Source organism: Macrobrachium nipponense, chromosome 10 (genome assembly GCF_015104395.2).
Source record: "Macrobrachium nipponense isolate FS-2020 chromosome 10, ASM1510439v2, whole genome shotgun sequence".
Classification (NCBI taxonomy): Eukaryota; Metazoa; Arthropoda; class Malacostraca; order Decapoda; family Palaemonidae; genus Macrobrachium; species Macrobrachium nipponense.
The window spans coordinates 100,798,720-100,816,084 of record NC_087204.1 but is presented as its reverse complement, the minus strand read 5'-3'; the positions used below and the strand labels follow the sequence as shown (position 1 = coordinate 100,816,084).

Sequence of the window (17,365 nt, the reverse complement as noted above, 5' to 3'; positions counted from 1 at the left end):
GCCTAGACATCAGGAACAAGGAGTCATAATTAATTAATTAATTAATAATAATAATAATAATAATAATAATAATAATAATAATAATAATCTAATAATAATAATAATAATAACAATAATATAATACTAATAATAATAATAATAATAATAAGATAATAATAATAATAATAATAATAATAATAATAATAATAATAATAATAATAATAATAATAATAATAATAATGAGTTATCTTACGTACTTTCTTCTTTCAAACGAGCGCCATAATATTCTTCGAAAGCTTGAACTTCGAGGTAATAGCTCCTGTGTCCGACTTGTTCCATATGAATAGCGGGTTTAATTTTCTGAATAATAATAGCAATAATGATAAAGAAAATGGTATTAATGATAGATTTTGACGATAGTTGAGACGTTCTTTCCTTTGACTCGCACGAAAACAACTATGGCAGAAGAAGATCCTCGATGCGCATCGCGGCCGTCTTCTGTTTTCCCGTAGCTGATGCACGTCTCTTCTCGTGGTACCGCCGTTTGCCAGCAAGGTTTGTCGAATTCCTGACACAAATTTAACGTTATTACCTTCAAAATCCACTCTATTTTGTCAAATTATCTTCGGGCAATTAGATATTGCGTGTCTGGTTAAGTAGGGAACACGAGAGAAGGTAGGAAACGGCCGGAATGCGAGTAATAAGGGTCATATTTACGAGTCTCGTGCACGTTGGTGGTGACAGTAAACCTCGAGGGCGAGCTGTTGAATTTTTGTTTACGAAAAGTTCCGCTCGAGGAACCACGTCCCCCTCGACGTTAGTGGGTGGAGCCTTCATCTTGCTGTGACCAGAAAGTTTTATTTTTGATGCAAGAGGTTAATTTTAAGTTAATTTTGGTTAATTCTTTCTTTCCCGGCCTCTACATGTCCAGGTGTAAGTTTTTGTTTATACGAAAAGTTCCACGTGAGGAACAAGTTCCTCCTTGACCTGAGTGGAGGGAACATATACTTTCACCTTTATTTCAATCGAAAGTTTAATTGTTTTCGGCTAAAAGTCCAATGGTAATGATTTTCTAAGGGGATAGTCCAATTCCCAGCGTCCATACGTACGCTACGTAGCCTAGCCTATCTTCGTTATCGGCTGCCTTATCTCAATGTAGGATACGTTAATAAAATGGTGAAATATATTTTAAAATGTTTATTTAGTTCATAGTCCACGAAGCTTGGCCCCTCCTTCGTAATTTCGATTATTTCCACGGTCTAATCGGCCTATTCGAATGAATGAATGCTACTTGCCCATTGGTAGAAAGACAAGGAACAGGTTACGAACGAAGACAAGCCCAATCTTTCCTAGAATTCTATGACCTGACTTCCCCAACCAAATTTTATGGTGCCATGGCCTGACTTAGCCCAGGCGGATTGGGGAAAGGGTAGATCTAGGTTACTTATCCGTGGCGGCATAGACGATGGCAGCTGCGGTTTTCCTATGCAGTTTTACTTACTGAACAAGGATTCTAAGTAAATTTATATGGACGACTAATTAGGGTAAAAAAACCGGATGGTACAGTGGTGGACCATGTACGATCAATATGTACAACCCCCAAAAAAGTACATTATAACGCGTCCTGACATCGGAGATGGGCATCAGACGCGACTTGTTGTTGGTGAGAAACGGAGCTAAAGACCTCTACTCTGGTGTCAGGACGCGTTATAATGTACTTTTCTTGGGGTTGTACACATTGATTGTAGGGGGAAACATCACAACAGGCCAACCCTCATCACGGTAGACGGGTCTTATTCACTCGATATTTAATTGGTGAAACATGAATACAATTGCAACTCTAAGCATACCATTTAAAAGACTGAAGTTTCGTCAACATATTGTGATATATGAAAGCCCCATACGAACTAAAATAAGCATGTGAGCTCTTCGTAAAATATGTTTTCAAGGCAGTTTTGAAATCCAATATGGCGGCTACGTTTTTCATGGACGGTTCTCATCAGTGACGGCCACCATCTTTCCCCAGCCTTCCCAGCACTCATTTGAACAATGTTAGCGTATGTATGTAACGTTTATTGATCTTACTCAAGATTGCAGTTGTAATCAGCACAATAAAACAACATTTTGTTGCCTATATTAGTGAAAGTATGAAACTTGTTATTCCCGGGGTTATGGTTGGAACTGAATTCATTCTTACCTTGTAATCGGCGGTTTTTATCCTTACTGCCATCACAACTGAAACTCCACAGTGCTTATTTGATTGTTATTATACACATTTTGGTCTCAGTTCACTCCACATTGCACTTTAAACCCGTTGCTGTTCCTGGTTTCTAAGCGCGCGTGCCATAAACACAATTACAAACAGCAGACGACGACAGACGACGAAACTGCAAAGTTTTATTCCCTAAACTGTTTACTTTACTCGTTATTTAGTTTAAATTTTACATTGTTATTTAAAAATTTTGATTTAATCCATGTATATTATCCCTTTTTTGCAACCAAATTACCCCGAAAAAATTACAGATATTTCTAACGTAGATAAAATCAAATGTTTCTAACGTTTTCGTACATCTGGCTGCTGAAAACCATAGAGGAACGAATACGGAAAAGTGCATAGAGGAACGACTACGTTTTTTTTTTTTTTTTTGCTTTTTTGTTTTTGCTAGCACTTTTTCATTGATTTTCAGTTCCTTTATTAGTATTTTGAATTTCTTAATCGTATGCCAGAAATAAATGTAACCTTTAATGTTTGCATGCTTTAATGTTTGCCATGCTAAGAATGGCAAAATCATCGTTGCCACATTAGTGGAGGCTTCACACATACGCCGTTCCATTATTATAAACTGTTTCCATGAATTCTAGTTGTCATAGTAATGCAATAATGATAAAACTTGTTTAATATTTATGTATATATACTTCCAATACATAGCCTAATTTCACCAATTTCAACGTTTTGTTTATAGTCTTATACCCAGTTTGGAGGGTCAATGTTCGTTACTAAAGAATCTGTAACCTCCTTAAGTCGTTCAGTTGACATAGTAAACCTGAGCCATATTTTCACTCGCTGAAATGACCATATCCGGGTGAGGGGCAAGTGGGCCCATCCCTTTGCCCTACGTGATGTACCCATGTTCGTTATTACTAACTAATATAATATTTATTACCTGCAATATAAACTGTTGTGCATGAAAATTTTTTTAATATTTTTAAACTAAAACTTAGAGCATACATAAACCACACAAATTGTCATAAAAATGAAACATAAATCAAGTGGCTATTATTGTTTAAACATGTCTTCGTGATGAAAATTAGCGCACGCACGGATTCCTTCCCAACCTCTCTCCAAAATATTTACCCAACACAAAACCAGCATTCACAAAGGGTCCCCCAACCATGTAGGGTATATAGGAGGTTAATAATTAACAATAAACAACACAACCTCATTCATCAGCAACACTATACCGCTATGAGGAGACATGTCTGCCAAATTTTCAAAACAACTTTACACTTGTGTGACAGACCTTTGAATGGTTTTCGAGACAAACCCTGAGGCTATAATTATTGGATTATAGGGATTTTCATTTCCAGGTATTTTAATGTCCTTCCTATTCCGTCCTCTCTCTCTCTCTCTCTCTCTCTCTCTCTCTCTCTCTCTCTCCTCATCCTCTCTAATCTCTCTCTCTCTCTCTCTCTCTCTCTCTCTCTCTCTCTCTCTCTCTCTCTCTCTCTCTCTCTCTCTCTCTCTCTCTCTCTCTCTCTCTCTCATTTTTTAAATTTTACATACCTATGTCCTGCTTAACTATTTTGCGAGCACTATAGATGCACCTACATTCATCATACGACTGAATTAAAAAACTTGAAAGTATTTAATTAATGCTATACAAGTATGAAATATATTTTCGTTTTCATTTTTCGAATTACGATAAAGAAACAGAGAGAGAGAGAGAGAGAGAGTTTGTTTAGTGGATCAGTGTATATATATCGGTCAATGGGCAGGTAACAACCGAGTGAATCGTTAGATATATCCACCAATGTAAACTACTATTATTAGATAGATAGATGGAAAAATCATAGAAAATAAGTTTAAACTGCAACAACTTTCAGAGAGAGAGGGGAAGGATAAAAAGGGTGAAGGAAGGAAGAAGGACAGGGGTGGCGGTGGAGGTGGGGGGAGAGGGTAGGTGGAGCTGTTTACTGGTGTGTTCCTATCCATTTCTGGATAATGGAGTTTTGGTCTATTAGTACAAGGACAAGTGTAGTTATTCTTTACGATTAGTGATTCACGATACCCTTATAAATTACGGCACTGGGGGTAATGCACTAAAGAAAAATCTCGTTCTGTTACGAGTGTTCGTTACAGAAATAGGTATTGCCCAAAAACGTGCTTGCACTGTCTCTGAAACCCATAGTAGACATGCTGCTTAGTTTTGTCCAATCAAGTTTTTATAACCAAGTATTTTTTACAAGCTAGCTATTGAATAAATTTTTTCTCAGTCAAAACATATGCCCCTCAATGCTAACTTTCCTCTTTTAACGACTTTCTGGTCATTGCAAATTCGGCCCCATAATTTCTTATGGTGCGAAAACAGAGGCCCATGGACCGAAAACGATTGCGTCACACTACGGCGATAATCCAGCAGTAAAACATCTTCATATATCCAAAAAGTAAATAATAAAGATATATAAGCGCATTACGATTATAACAATTACATGTATAGCTGATAACAATCTGCATGAATAACTGGTAAACTGTTCTGCAATGACAGTTGAGTATAGCAATTATTTACAATAGGTACGAAAGTCAAGATGTCGTGACGTCATAATACAGAACTTGAAAGAACGTTCTAATTCAGAAAAATAATTACTTAAATTTGAGTCAGAGTCGAGTTACTTTTTCAATAACGAATATTTTCAAATTAATCATCATAAATATGTAAAATATTGATGTTTTACTACTTATTTAAAAATTAGCCAAGAGCACGCTTCTCGTCATCTTCTACCCAAACAGCTGTTTACGCCTGGCTTGTTGATGAGAAATCGTGTTTCGATTGTTGTGATAAAAGTGCTCCAGCGTCTGTGGGTACAAGTGGTGTGCGGATTTATCACAGGAAATGGTTAGTTTATTGACACAAGCTACTCCGTAAACATCGAGATGGCGTCAATCTTCTAAATACCTCGAGTTGTAAGTAAAAATGTTGAACGCGTTTTGGTGAGATTTGCACTACGTTTGAGACCGTTTTCAGTACCCTCTGTTTAAATCTTAAAATTTGGCCTTAATTTCTAACTTTGGAGAAAATACTTACTTCGAAAGGAGAGTAGAGGTCTTTAGCTCCGTTTCTCACCAACAACAAGTCGCGACTGATGCCCATCTCGGGTGTCAGGACGCGTTATAATGTACTTTTTCGGAGGGTGGCTTGCATTGATGGTAGGTGGCCTGCTTGGCCTGCTGTGATGTTCTACCCTACATGGTCCACCCCTGTACCATGCGGTTTTTTACCCTAACCCACAGGGTCCAGTAGTAAACACGGCGAAATACAGTGGACGGCCCAATCCCTAGTGGATGTCGTATTCGCGGTTACGTTCCATGCAGTCCGTGCGAGTGCTTCTGTAGAAATACCAGGGAAGGTAAACACAATGTTCTGCAAACTACGAGGGTTAGCTTATGGGGTACTGAACAGCGACCAAGCGGCCACCTCTCCTTTAAAATTGTTGCTGTGTTTAGTACTTATTCCTTGGGAATGAACTTAGGTCACAAACAAACTACTAAATATATAAATCAGGAGCATATGCAAAAACAATTTTATGACTGGCACTGGCTGGCAGTAACCAGGTCGTGATATGAGTCTTCTTTTACTCAACCCTTTATAGTTGTGAAATGGCCATTGTAGTTAGCATAGTATCAATCCTTTTGTAGCTTAATACCCCATAAAAACCATAAATGGTAAATATCCTATCATAGGTATAAACTACATAGCCTACATACACATGAAAGACATCCAATATGTATCTGTTGTTGATTGTTGGGAACCAAAATATGATTGTAAAGTAAAAAATTTGATCCCTTTTTGTACAGCCTAACCTGTCTTTGTGGACAACACATTGGCATTTGATGTGTGCCTGGAAAATGTTTACACTTACGTTTAAATTTCAAGGATATATTTAATATCAAGTGAAATACAAAGATGTATTTAACTTGACCTAACGTAAGGTGCCAGGTCCTTGGCTAGTGAAGGCCTTCCCTGGACCCCCCCCCCCCCCCCCCCTCCTCCCCCTTTCACCTTACTTAGGGTAAAAAACCGCATGGTACAGGGGTGGACCATGTACGATCAATGTGTACAACCCTAAAAAAAGTACATTATAACGCGTCCTGACATCGGAGATGGGCATTAGACGCAACTTCATGTTGGTGAGAAACAGAGCTAAAGACCTCTACTCCGGTGTCAGGACGCGTTATAATGTACTTTTCTTGGGGTTGTACACATTGATCGTACATGGTCCAGCCCTGTACCATGCGGTTTTTTACCCTAAAGCAGGAAACTGTCAATTGAATAAGTTTGTGACCTAATTTCAACTTACCTCAGTATGCAGAGTAGGGGGTGGGAACCCCCTGGGCATAGTGCCTTGGGTTGGGTTAGGAAGGTAAGGTCTGGTCACTGTGTTCTAAGAATGTTTAGGATTTTTCACCACTACCCCTGCCTCCCTACTCTGCATCTGCTCCCCTCAGTTAACTTAAAGCATGACATCTTGGGTAAGGTTAGTTAAAAGTAGGTCTGGTAAGGCCATTTACCCACTGAAATGCTTTCTGAAGTGTTATGGGTAGCCTAGATCAGGCTCTGTGGCCTCTTCATTTAACTAAAAAAATGCTTCTGCAAGAGATTTTCTTGATATTGTTTGAATATCCTCTAGCTATATCTCTTATTCTTTGTGATTTCTTTTCTCATCTTTACATACAGTTTTAAAAAAAAAAATTCTCTTCCCTCTTCAGTGTTAAGATTCTGATTCGATCCTTTATATATCTAGTTCCTTGCCCCTTCTTAATTTTCCTATAGACTTCTTTTGTTTTCCCTCCTTGCCTCCTGCTACGGCTTGAAATGTTTTTGTTAATTGCCCTCAAACTTTCCACCGCACAACTAAGTACTATTGCATTTGTTTTTTCTGCTGGAGGAAGTTTCCACTTAATCCTTTGTTTTATTCTAGTTTAAGGCAAGTAAAGATTTTATTTCTAATAAATGTGACTTTTCATTTCTCTTTTTATTCTTTAATTTCCTATATCCTTCATGTGACAACTTTTATTCATCATCCTAGTTTAAATTTCTGGTAGAATTCCAGTATTGCTTGTCCCAAATGGATGTTCTCCACTTCTAGCTGCCATTTTGTGGCAATAAATTTAAATGTAATTATCCTTTCTGTATTGCAATCTATACCTTGGGCTGGGGGGGGATGTATTGTTTAAACGTACTTACAAAGATTGACATACAGAAAGCCAGCAATTATAATTAAGATCACATTTTATCCAAGGCAAAAAAAGATGTATATGTATATAATTTCATTCATAAGATTGGGACGTACATCGTAGAGGACCTTTTAGGGTTGCTTCTATTGATAACAACCCATTTATTCAAAGCATTAGCTGCTGAAAATTTAACATATATTTCCAGGCTAGAAACTACTTTATAAGAACATGATATTAACAGCATTTCACTGTTACTTCCAGATGCCGCAGTTTTGCAACGGAAAGATTACCAAGACTTCGTCTGAACAGCCAGATGAGTTTGAAACCTCAATTGGACAGACTCTCCTGGACTTGGAGATGAACTCCGAGTTAAAAACACAATTAAGAGAACTCACTATTACTGGAGCCAAGCAGATAGATGTTGGTGATAAGAAGGTCAGTGTTCTGTATTGTTAGTTTTTTAAAAAAGTTTTTGATATTCAAATGTATTTTTCATTCAGGATTTTCGTTGAATTTTACCAGTAGAGTCATGTTACTGCAGCGAGGAAAGCAAATGATAGCGCCCTATACTGGGAATAGTTATAAGTTTGCGAGTGGTATTGTGATACAAGATATAAAAGATTGGGATACAATGAAATGTAACATAGCATATGTTTTCTGTCTTCTAGTGAACGAAACAGTGCAAATATACGTGTACGTTCATTCACAAAAGCAAAATGAGCCAAAACTAAAGTGAAAGTCACATCAGAGATTGCAGAATGGTTGACTGTGGAAGCCCTGAATGCTGTTAGTGCACCTCACTCAGTGCACTATAGGCATTATTTAAAGGTCTTTGCAGCGTCCTTTTGACCCCTAGCTGCAACCCCTTTCTTTCCTTGTACTGTCCCTCCTGTAACCTTATTCCCTTCCATCTTACTTTCCATCCTCCCAACAACTTCAGTGCAACCACAAGTTTTTCCTCCTATTACTCCTTTAAACTTTTTCACTCAATTTCCTTTCCAACATTACATGACCTGAGATGTCTCAGCATAAGGCCTTTGTCCTAAATTTTATATTCCATTCCACTCCTTAAACTGTGAAGGAACTTTGGTAGTAAGATACAGTATCTTGAAATATTCCCCAATTTCATCTTGGATATTTCACAAATTCCTTTGTACCCAGTGCTGTTCTCAACCCATATCTTGAAAAGATTCCATTGACTGTTTCATTCCACCCGAGCTTTCTTCCCCATGCCTAACTTTCCTCAGTTTGGGAGTAATCATTTAAGATTGATTTTGCAAAGGGTGGGCAAAGCCTTTCTGTCACCCATGTGCGGTGAGAAATTGTGATACTGATTGAACTGTTTATATGCTTTATAAAAGCAAACAACCCTGCTATCCGCTCTAGTGCAAACCCTGGACTGCAAGATAACATTTATAAATGTTATTCACAACCTAGCCTAATGCTGGCACTTAAAGGAACCTGTGTCAAAAAATGCAGGCACATAACAGGAGAACCAAATAAGTTAGTCAGTTTTTTTTCTTCCAAATTGTCAAAGTTTGTCTAGATAGGTATGGATGTCTTTAATGAAAGGATTAACCTGGGGCCACTGACCCAAAGCTACAATTGTCCTCACCATCCACTTAATGTAAACACAGATTTGATATGTGAGGAAAGAATTTTTCATACTGTTACAAAATTGCCTTTTCACTTTCCAAAGTGCTAAATGGCTGAAAGTACCCCAGTGCTTGACTTTTGAGCCAGATTTTCATAAGTCAAATCAGTTTCTGTTCCAAAATGATGAATTATCTGACACTTGTTCTCTTGTATGGCAAGTTAGTTTGTCACATGCCCAAGAACATTTTTTCCATTGAAGGGTCCATTCTTAATATTTTCATTAGGGTTCCCTCAGCACAACCCCAATCAGGAAGGTAAGAATCTGCAATTGCAGAACTTACCTGCAACATGGCAATGAAATATGCATTCATCCAAACTCCCACCCTACCCCCAAGCAAACATACATTGATATACAGGAACAATCCTAGGTGAACTATTTGTAGTCTATGAGGATGATAATTGGAGCAACCCAGCAGTCAAAACCTTGAAATGTTGCTTACTCACCCTAATACATATAGCACATCATCTTTCCACAAACCCTGAACCTGACAATCCCTGTCTTTTAGGGTCCACTTGGGGACTTTTATTTCTCTCACTCGAGACATTTGTTAAGAGTTAATGAATATAGAATAGAGGCCGAAGGCCAAGCACTGGGACCTTTGAGGTCATTCAGCACTGAAGTGGAAATTGACAGTGAAGGTTTGAAGGGTGTAACAGGAGGAGAACCTTGCAGTTGCACTATGAAACAAGTGTTTGGAGAGGGTGGAAAGTAAGGTGAAGATAGAGAATATGAAAGGAGATACAGTAAAAAGAACAAAAGTGGTTGCAGCTAGGGGGCCGAAGGCATGTTGCAAAGAACCTCAAGTAATGCCTACAGAATACCGTGTGAGGTCCACTGATGGTACTACATATTCCCCTACGAGGATATTTGTTAAGAGGGAGAGAGTACCATTAATTTGGCACTTCCTAGTTCTTCCGGTACAGGCTTGAACTTCGTTAGAGGGGGCCAACAGCCTGTACTTGTTAGTGCTCCCCTTGACAAATGTTCAGATAGACCAGACTATTTAGTCTTGAAACTACTAGAGGTTGTTACAGTTAAAGAATTGGTTCATCAGAAATTGTCAGGTTTTAAATCATGAACACATCCTGACAGGAAGTTTTAGACATTTAAGCTGTATGTGGCTTACAGTTTGGGAGCTGCTAAAGTCAATAAGATTATGTAGCCTTTAGTTTGAAAGTGTTTTAAGTATAAGCTTACATTAGTACATATAAAATAATGCAAAGAAAAACATTATAGGACTGTAAGCAGTTGGATGTTTATATGAAGGTTGTAATTGCTTAGGTTTTGTCATTTTACTAGTGGAGAGTTTTGTGCAGTCTTGTATCTTTTCAGTTAGGCTTGTACTTTAGTCAGGAAAATTAAGTTTTCAATACAGTATTTGTGGGTTTTTTGAAGTTGTTTATCCCAATGTTTCTGAGTGAGACAATTAATTTACAAAATTTTCCCCCCGGCAGTGCATTGCTATTTTTGTACCAGTGCCATTGTTGAAGGCTTTCCAGCGCGTTCAGCAGCGCCTCGTACGCGAGCTTGAAAAGAAATTTAGCGGCAAGCATGTCGTTGTAATTGCTCGCCGTCGTATTCTGCCGAAGCCAACTCGCAAGATGAAGAACCCTCCAAAACAGAAGAGGCCAATGAGGTACAGATCTTTTCCTATGTTGTTCATGATGTCAATTTAATAACTCGCATATTGTCAAGTTGTTTGATGTTCATATATTGTATCTATCTCATTCTGTAAATTTACATCTTGATCCCAAAGTGTAATTTAGCAATCGAGTTACCCAGTCAAGTTCATTTATATTCCAGCTTCAAGGTGCAAAATTATTGTACTTTATATTACTTAGTTCTTGTACAGTATGTAATTGTGTTGTGGTATTCATTGAATTTCTTTGGAAGGTGTGTAAAGTATTCAAATTACTCCGTAATTGTTTACGTATTTTGAAACACTTGATTTTTATTTCTTTCATCAAAAAGGACAAAGCTATTTGTGTTACTGTGTCGTCCATTAGATAAAAGGATGAAGTTTGTTTGCTGCTTGCAGCCTGGGAGAGTTTTATTTAACGTACCATATCTCTTTGTCTTTTCAATAGCCGAACCTTGACTGCTGTTCATGACGCAATCTTGGAAGATCTCGTCTACCCAGCTGAGATCGTAGGAAAGAGGATTCGCGTCCGTCTTGATGGCTCAAGGCTGATCAAGGTACATCTTGATAAGGCCCAACAGACCAATATTGAACATAAGGTATGTTGCACTGTCAGGTGTTCTAAAGTTTTTGTCAAAAGTTTGTGGAATTTGAACCAAATAGACATAATGCAGACAGAGATAAGTGCTGTTACTGTAAGTACTTACTTCGTACTTACATTGACATAGATTGAGCATAAGGTACATTGTCCTGTTAAGTATTTTGAAGGTTTGTCAAAATTTTGGGGAATTTAAACCAAGTAGACTTGATGCTGTTACTGTATACTTTGTACTTGGAAATATTTTGTAAGTATCTATAGTTTTATTTTTACTTTTCCAGGTTGAAACCTTTGCAGCAGTATACAAGAAGTTAACTGGAAAGGAGGTCATCTTTGAGTTCCGTGAACCATATTTGTAAATTTGTTGAATGAAGAAAAAAAAAGTGAATAATCATGGTTTTATTACCCCTCGCCAAGTCCACACCATCATAGCTGGAGCTTACATTACATTAGATCACTAAAATAAGGCTTACATGGAGATCTATGTTCTCAGTAAAATGGCATCGGAAGTTGACTTGGCTGGTGGAGATGCCTTTGCTTATTGGTAAAATGTCATCAGAAATGACTTGACTGGTGAAGATGCCCTTTGCTTTAGACTTTTGCTTGCTTCTAGTGTTGGTGTTTTGCCTGTAAGTGAGGTGTATGAAGTTAGGACTTGCTGTATGTTTAAGGTGTTTGACAAGGTCGAACACTGAACTGTCCCCCATAATAAATGGAGGAGTATCTGACAAAACAAAAATACCAGCCAGTGAGGATAAGTTAACCAAGACATCAAAATAAGTACACAGTGCTTGGTGGAATTGCCCCTGCCTCCTGCAAAAGATAAAATGTTTAGGGAGTTACGCACCTGAAACTTAACACAATGAGCTGCTTATGTGTCAAAGGAGTTATAAACAAAGTCGATAGGCTGAATCACCAGTCAGGAATTTGACCTTGGATTAATAGCTGTAAGTCAAGTAAGTATTCAATGATATAACCTTACCGGTTGAGCAGTAGTAACAGTAGGTAGATTTAGCGTGGTGGTTGCTTGTACAAAAGAAAGTAATGCTGTCAAACCAGGAAAAATTCTAAGGCTCCAAATAAGGTGTTAAACCCACATCCTCTCGACTTGATCTCTTTGGGTTGGGTGCTGTTAATGTTAAGGCAAGGATAAAAGTTAGTGATCGTCCCTTTTGTAGCTCAACGTTCGTGTGTGTGTGTGTATTTTTATTCTGAATATTTCTTTTCCATGACTTGAGTCCAAGTGGTAGGACATTACCAGCATGAAATTTATAAGTTTTAACTGTGAAGTCTCTACTGGAGCATCAATCTCATTAAATGTTTTGATTGCAGTATTGCGTGTATCTCCTTGATAAAACGAGCCCCGTGCTGCCAAAAATATCTGATAATTCTAATTACAAAAGCAATGTATTCAAGTAGAAGACCCGTAGTAGTAGGTGGGATGTGCCTTTGAAACGGCTCTCTTGCTTTTATTCCTCCTTTGTTTGTGTTTGATCATCATCATCTCTGAAATACCACATTTCTTTTATAAAATCTTTCCTATTCTCCACTTCCTCCCTCATTAGTACTACCAATAAGAGTATATCTGCTACTAATTCCTCTTTATTTTCTTGATATGGTTGCTGCATAAAGCTATATCTATTTCTAATTTCATTGTATGCTGGACAGTAAAGTAAGAAGTGTTCTAAATTTTCATTTTGTTCCTCACAGTATAAACATTTTGTATCTTCTCCTTTTATCCTATTTCTATCATTTAATCCTAGTATACTTAGTCTGGCCCTACTGATCAGCATTGTTTTTTCAGTGTTGTCATACCAGATTTCTTCTCATGTTTTCTTTATATTTTCTGTAGATTCTTAATGTTGACTTTTCATTCATTTCTTTCTGCCATGTTTTTCTGTCCCAATTGTTTTATTATTTCTTTTAACTGTTTGTCTTTAACTGCTTCAATTTTACTTAAGTTTATGTTTAGTTCTCTCATATACTCTTTTACTTGCATTATCCAGTTTTTTTTTTTTTTTTCATACTGATCCATTGCTATCTCATGTAGGAGCCTATTTCCACCATTCTTCAGTGTATGTTTCAGGTAGAATAGTTTATTCTTGATATCTCTAGATTGGCAGGAAGAGGCCCCTATTTCAGATCTTAACGCACAACTTGCTGTGTAACTTGGCGCTTTCAAAATTGCTCTGTATACTTTATTGTCTATCTTCTGAAATTCACTTATTGTTTTCCTGTCAAGTTTCATGACTTCCATCGCATACATGAATGAAGGCATCGCTAGTCCTTTCCAGTACAATTTTCCTATTTTTACTCTGCTACAGCTTTTATTGATGACTGCATTAGCCATATTTGCCATCTGCTGTGCTTTAATTTAATAGAAAGAATATGGTTGAGCCATTGCATCCCTGTCTTATTCCATTAAGGCCTGTCCACACGATCGGGCTTGATCGGCGGACTTCCCCTCTAACGGGCACACTTGACGGGCAAACCGTCAAATTGCCCGATGGGTCTTGTAGCAAAATCACCATGGTGGTGCCCGATGGCTTGAGCTTCGACCCTGGCAGACGTACGATATCATAGTGTTCCCATAGCAGGCTTGTCTTCCACACGATATATCACTGTAACACGGGTCACACCATAGTAACTTGCGATGTCTAATTCGGAGACCTTCAGTGAGCCCCTTTCCATTTACTGGTCAAAGCCTGTTACACGCACGTTGATTGAACTTTATCGACAAAATCCATGTTTATGGAATGTGAAACTGAAGAGTTACAAAAACAGAGACAAGCGCATTACATCACTGAAGGCCATTGCTGCTGAGATACGGGAACAAGGTGCTGCAGTTACGACAGAGGACATATAAAAGAAAATAGACACGCTACGAAACCAGTTTAGGCGTGAATTTAAGAAAATGAAGGATTCACAAAGGTCAGGAGCTGGGACTGACAATCTTTATTCCCCAAAATTATGGTGTTACGATGACCTGGCATTCCTCACTGATAGTGATACAATAAGACCATCAGTGTCAAATATGGACAGAAGCCACAGTACCGAGGATGGACACAAAACGTCTGGAGATACATCTGATAGTGAGGTACGTTCACATGTTTTCCTCCCCGTCTCATTCTCTCGCTCGTTTCCACTCCCTCTCTCTCTCTCTCCCCAGCTGCTAGAGGGAGAACACCTACTGTACACTAAAACATAATCAAAACTTTACCGTCATACCAACCTGTCCCCCTACACTCATAGCACCCCCTACCACTACATCCTAAGCTTCCCCTGGCACTAGATTACATTGTAAACAAAAATAAATAAATAATTTATACCCAAGGTAGACCTATACCTCTACTCCGTTAAATGATAAACCGTCCATTGAAACTGACACTGCTCTCACTTTTGTAATAGGTCGACCTGCAGCTCAGCTAAGGGAGGTGGGGTTGGAGAAATCCCACCCCACCTCCGGTCTCAGGTCAGTTGCACTGGATAATTGATACCTCCACACCCGCTAGTTAAAGCTATTTAAATACATTCATTCCCATTCTTCCTTCCTTCCTTCCTGGCAAACAGTATGGCTGCCAATGCCAGAAAGTTGTAGAGTTTAGTTACTAGGAAAATAACTCAAAATATTTTATTGTGTAATACATATTTGTTATTTTGTGTTTATTACAAAACACAATACATGTTATATGATACAAAATATTATATAAATGACAACGTAAATGAAATAAAAAAATTAAACCGTTAATAATCGAAACCTCTGCATATACAGTTTATAACAGTAACTATCATCCTTAAATTTGTTTTTTGAAGCTGTACTGACACACTGATAATAAGGAAAAGTGATACATGAAACCTACAGTATGCACCAAATGTACTGAGACATTGATAAGTAATACATTCCAGGAATATGGAATGGTATCTAATTATTGGATTTGTATAGCTTTGTATTGCCATGGCACAGCACCTTCATCATTGAAATACTCCATAAATTCATGGCGTACAGTTTGGCCGGCTGTATTTGTATTGCCTCCTGTTCTTTGCAATCGTAACAAGTGAGTTTCACGCCAACCACCAGGGATAATTGTACACCTTGCAATGTCTTCAGAATCCAAAGACCCTTCAGGCGTATATTGTGTGACATGGTCACGTCTGAGAAAATTATGCAAAGCAGTGCATGCTAATACCATCATTTCAACTTTGCTTGGCGACAAGTATATAGTTGACAGGAAAACTCTAAATCGGTTGGCCAATATCCCAAAAGCATTCTCAACTGTACGTCGAGCCCTAGATAACCGATAGGAAAAAATGCGTTCCCTATTACTTTGGGTTTGGTGTGAGAACGGTTTCATAATGTGCCGTTGCAAGGGGAAGGCGTTGTCTGCCACAAACACATACGGTAGCCTCCTCTCACTTCCTTTGGGCTTTCTGTCACTAGGGAGACCTGCTGTTTCTGTGGCAATACAACTACTGATATGTGTATTGTCCCACACACCGCCGTCTGACACCCGCCCATTGCAGCCAATATCAACATAAAGAAACTCACAATTGGCATCAGTTTATGGCCATGAGTACGATGCTGTGGGTACCTTTATAATTTATAGTAATATGAGCCACTGCCCTGTGGAGGCGTTATTAGGATATGCTTTCCATCGATGGCTCCAATACAGTTGGGGAAGTTCCACGTTTCGAACCCACGTGCCACACGCATCCATCCACTCGTCTGGTGTGGTAGGTGTCTGTCAAAATGTAAAAAGAAAAAAATACCCTGTTATTATATATCATTTTTCCTATGAGTTTGAGAGGCCATGTGGCCACATTTTGCGGTAATCAGTATAAAAGTTGACAGTGTTGTGCCTACTCTGCCCTAATATTCTACCTTATAGTGGATTACCTAATATGAATAATAAGGCGTTTGTCCTGGACAAATGGAGCCTCAAGTCCGAAATGATTGGGTAGGATAGGAACGATTAACAGTGACGTCATTGATGTGTCAGTGCACAGGCCTCTTCCATCCCCCACCCCACAGAGGTAGGAGTTCGTCCATGCCCACCCCTACCCCCCCCCCCCCATCTCTCTCTCTGTCTGTCTTATAATGTACTGCCTATAGTCATATTCATTTTCTCCTTTATTTAGTCCTCACAATATTATGTGTATCTATGAATGTTATGAATTCCTATCAATCTATGTGAATCCGTAATTTATTGGCATGTAACCATACGTAACCCAATATGTCTTTCATTCTAGATCTTTATCGATCCGGTAATTTGTGTTATTGATGATGCTCAGCCTACACCTGGGACTTCTGATATCCCAACTGGTGAACCTGTGGAATCAGACACGCTTGGGCCTGGACCGTCACATCGAAGACCCGCAAAAAAAACAAACAAAAAAACACAAGAGTATCGACGAGACCCAACTCCTGCAAGAGGCGTATAATGAGCTAAAGTCGTTGTCCCAAGGTGAAAATACTTTCTCCGCTTTTGGAACTGTCGTCTCTAATAATTTAAATGAAATGAATGGTGAAAACCAGATATATGCTCAAAAACTAATGAATGAAATTATTTTTCTCGGCCGACTTGGAAGGCTTTCTTCATCTACAATGATTGTTGAATAATTTGCTCATAAATAATTATCATGTTACCATGATGGAACAAATGTCCGAAATATCTACATACCATATATATTGATTATATATAGGCTCATAATAATGTCATTAAGTTATGTTGACGGTGTTACTAATTATTTTGTGTAGTACACGATTTACTTATGTTGACGGTGTACTTATTTATTTTGTATCGTACACGATTACTTTTCTTTGGTAAACTACAGTATAGTACATGTATTGACATAATATATGGATTTTGGACTAGGTAGTCATTGAAAGACAACGGCAATGCACGAATGAATGAGAGAGGGGGGGGGGGGACATATATTAGGGCTAGTGCCTTGTATGATAAGGCGCCCTATGAGGTAATGTTAGACTAGCGATAAACTTACGCTAAGTCGGTTGGTATTGCACTTCCATCTTCAATGGAG

At 38.3% G+C, this 17,365-nt stretch overlaps 1 protein-coding gene and 1 long non-coding RNA gene across 3 annotated transcripts; both read left to right on the top strand.

The window, feature by feature from the left end:
- Positions 1-403: 403 nt before the first annotated feature.
- LOC135223807 (small ribosomal subunit protein eS7-like) lies at positions 404-11,717 on the top strand. Of its 2 annotated transcripts, none has more exons than XM_064262632.1 (5): positions 404-534; positions 7,694-7,867; positions 10,544-10,725; positions 11,177-11,327; positions 11,608-11,717. In XM_064262632.1, the coding sequence occupies exons 2-5, from the start codon at positions 7,694-7,696 to the stop codon at positions 11,683-11,685; spliced, it is 585 nt and encodes a 194-aa protein (XP_064118702.1). In that variant the 5' UTR covers positions 404-534; the 3' UTR covers positions 11,686-11,717. The 2 variants fall into 2 exon arrangements, with proteins under 2 accessions (XP_064118702.1, XP_064118701.1); XM_064262631.1 differs by lacking the exon at positions 404-534 and adding an exon at positions 831-854.
- Positions 11,718-13,749: 2,032 nt separating this feature from the next.
- Positions 13,750-16,874, top strand: LOC135224198 (uncharacterized). Its single transcript, XR_010316678.1, has 2 exons — positions 13,750-14,423; positions 16,574-16,874. It is a non-coding gene; the product is annotated as an uncharacterized LOC135224198 (long non-coding RNA).
- Positions 16,875-17,365: the final 491 nt, after the last annotated feature.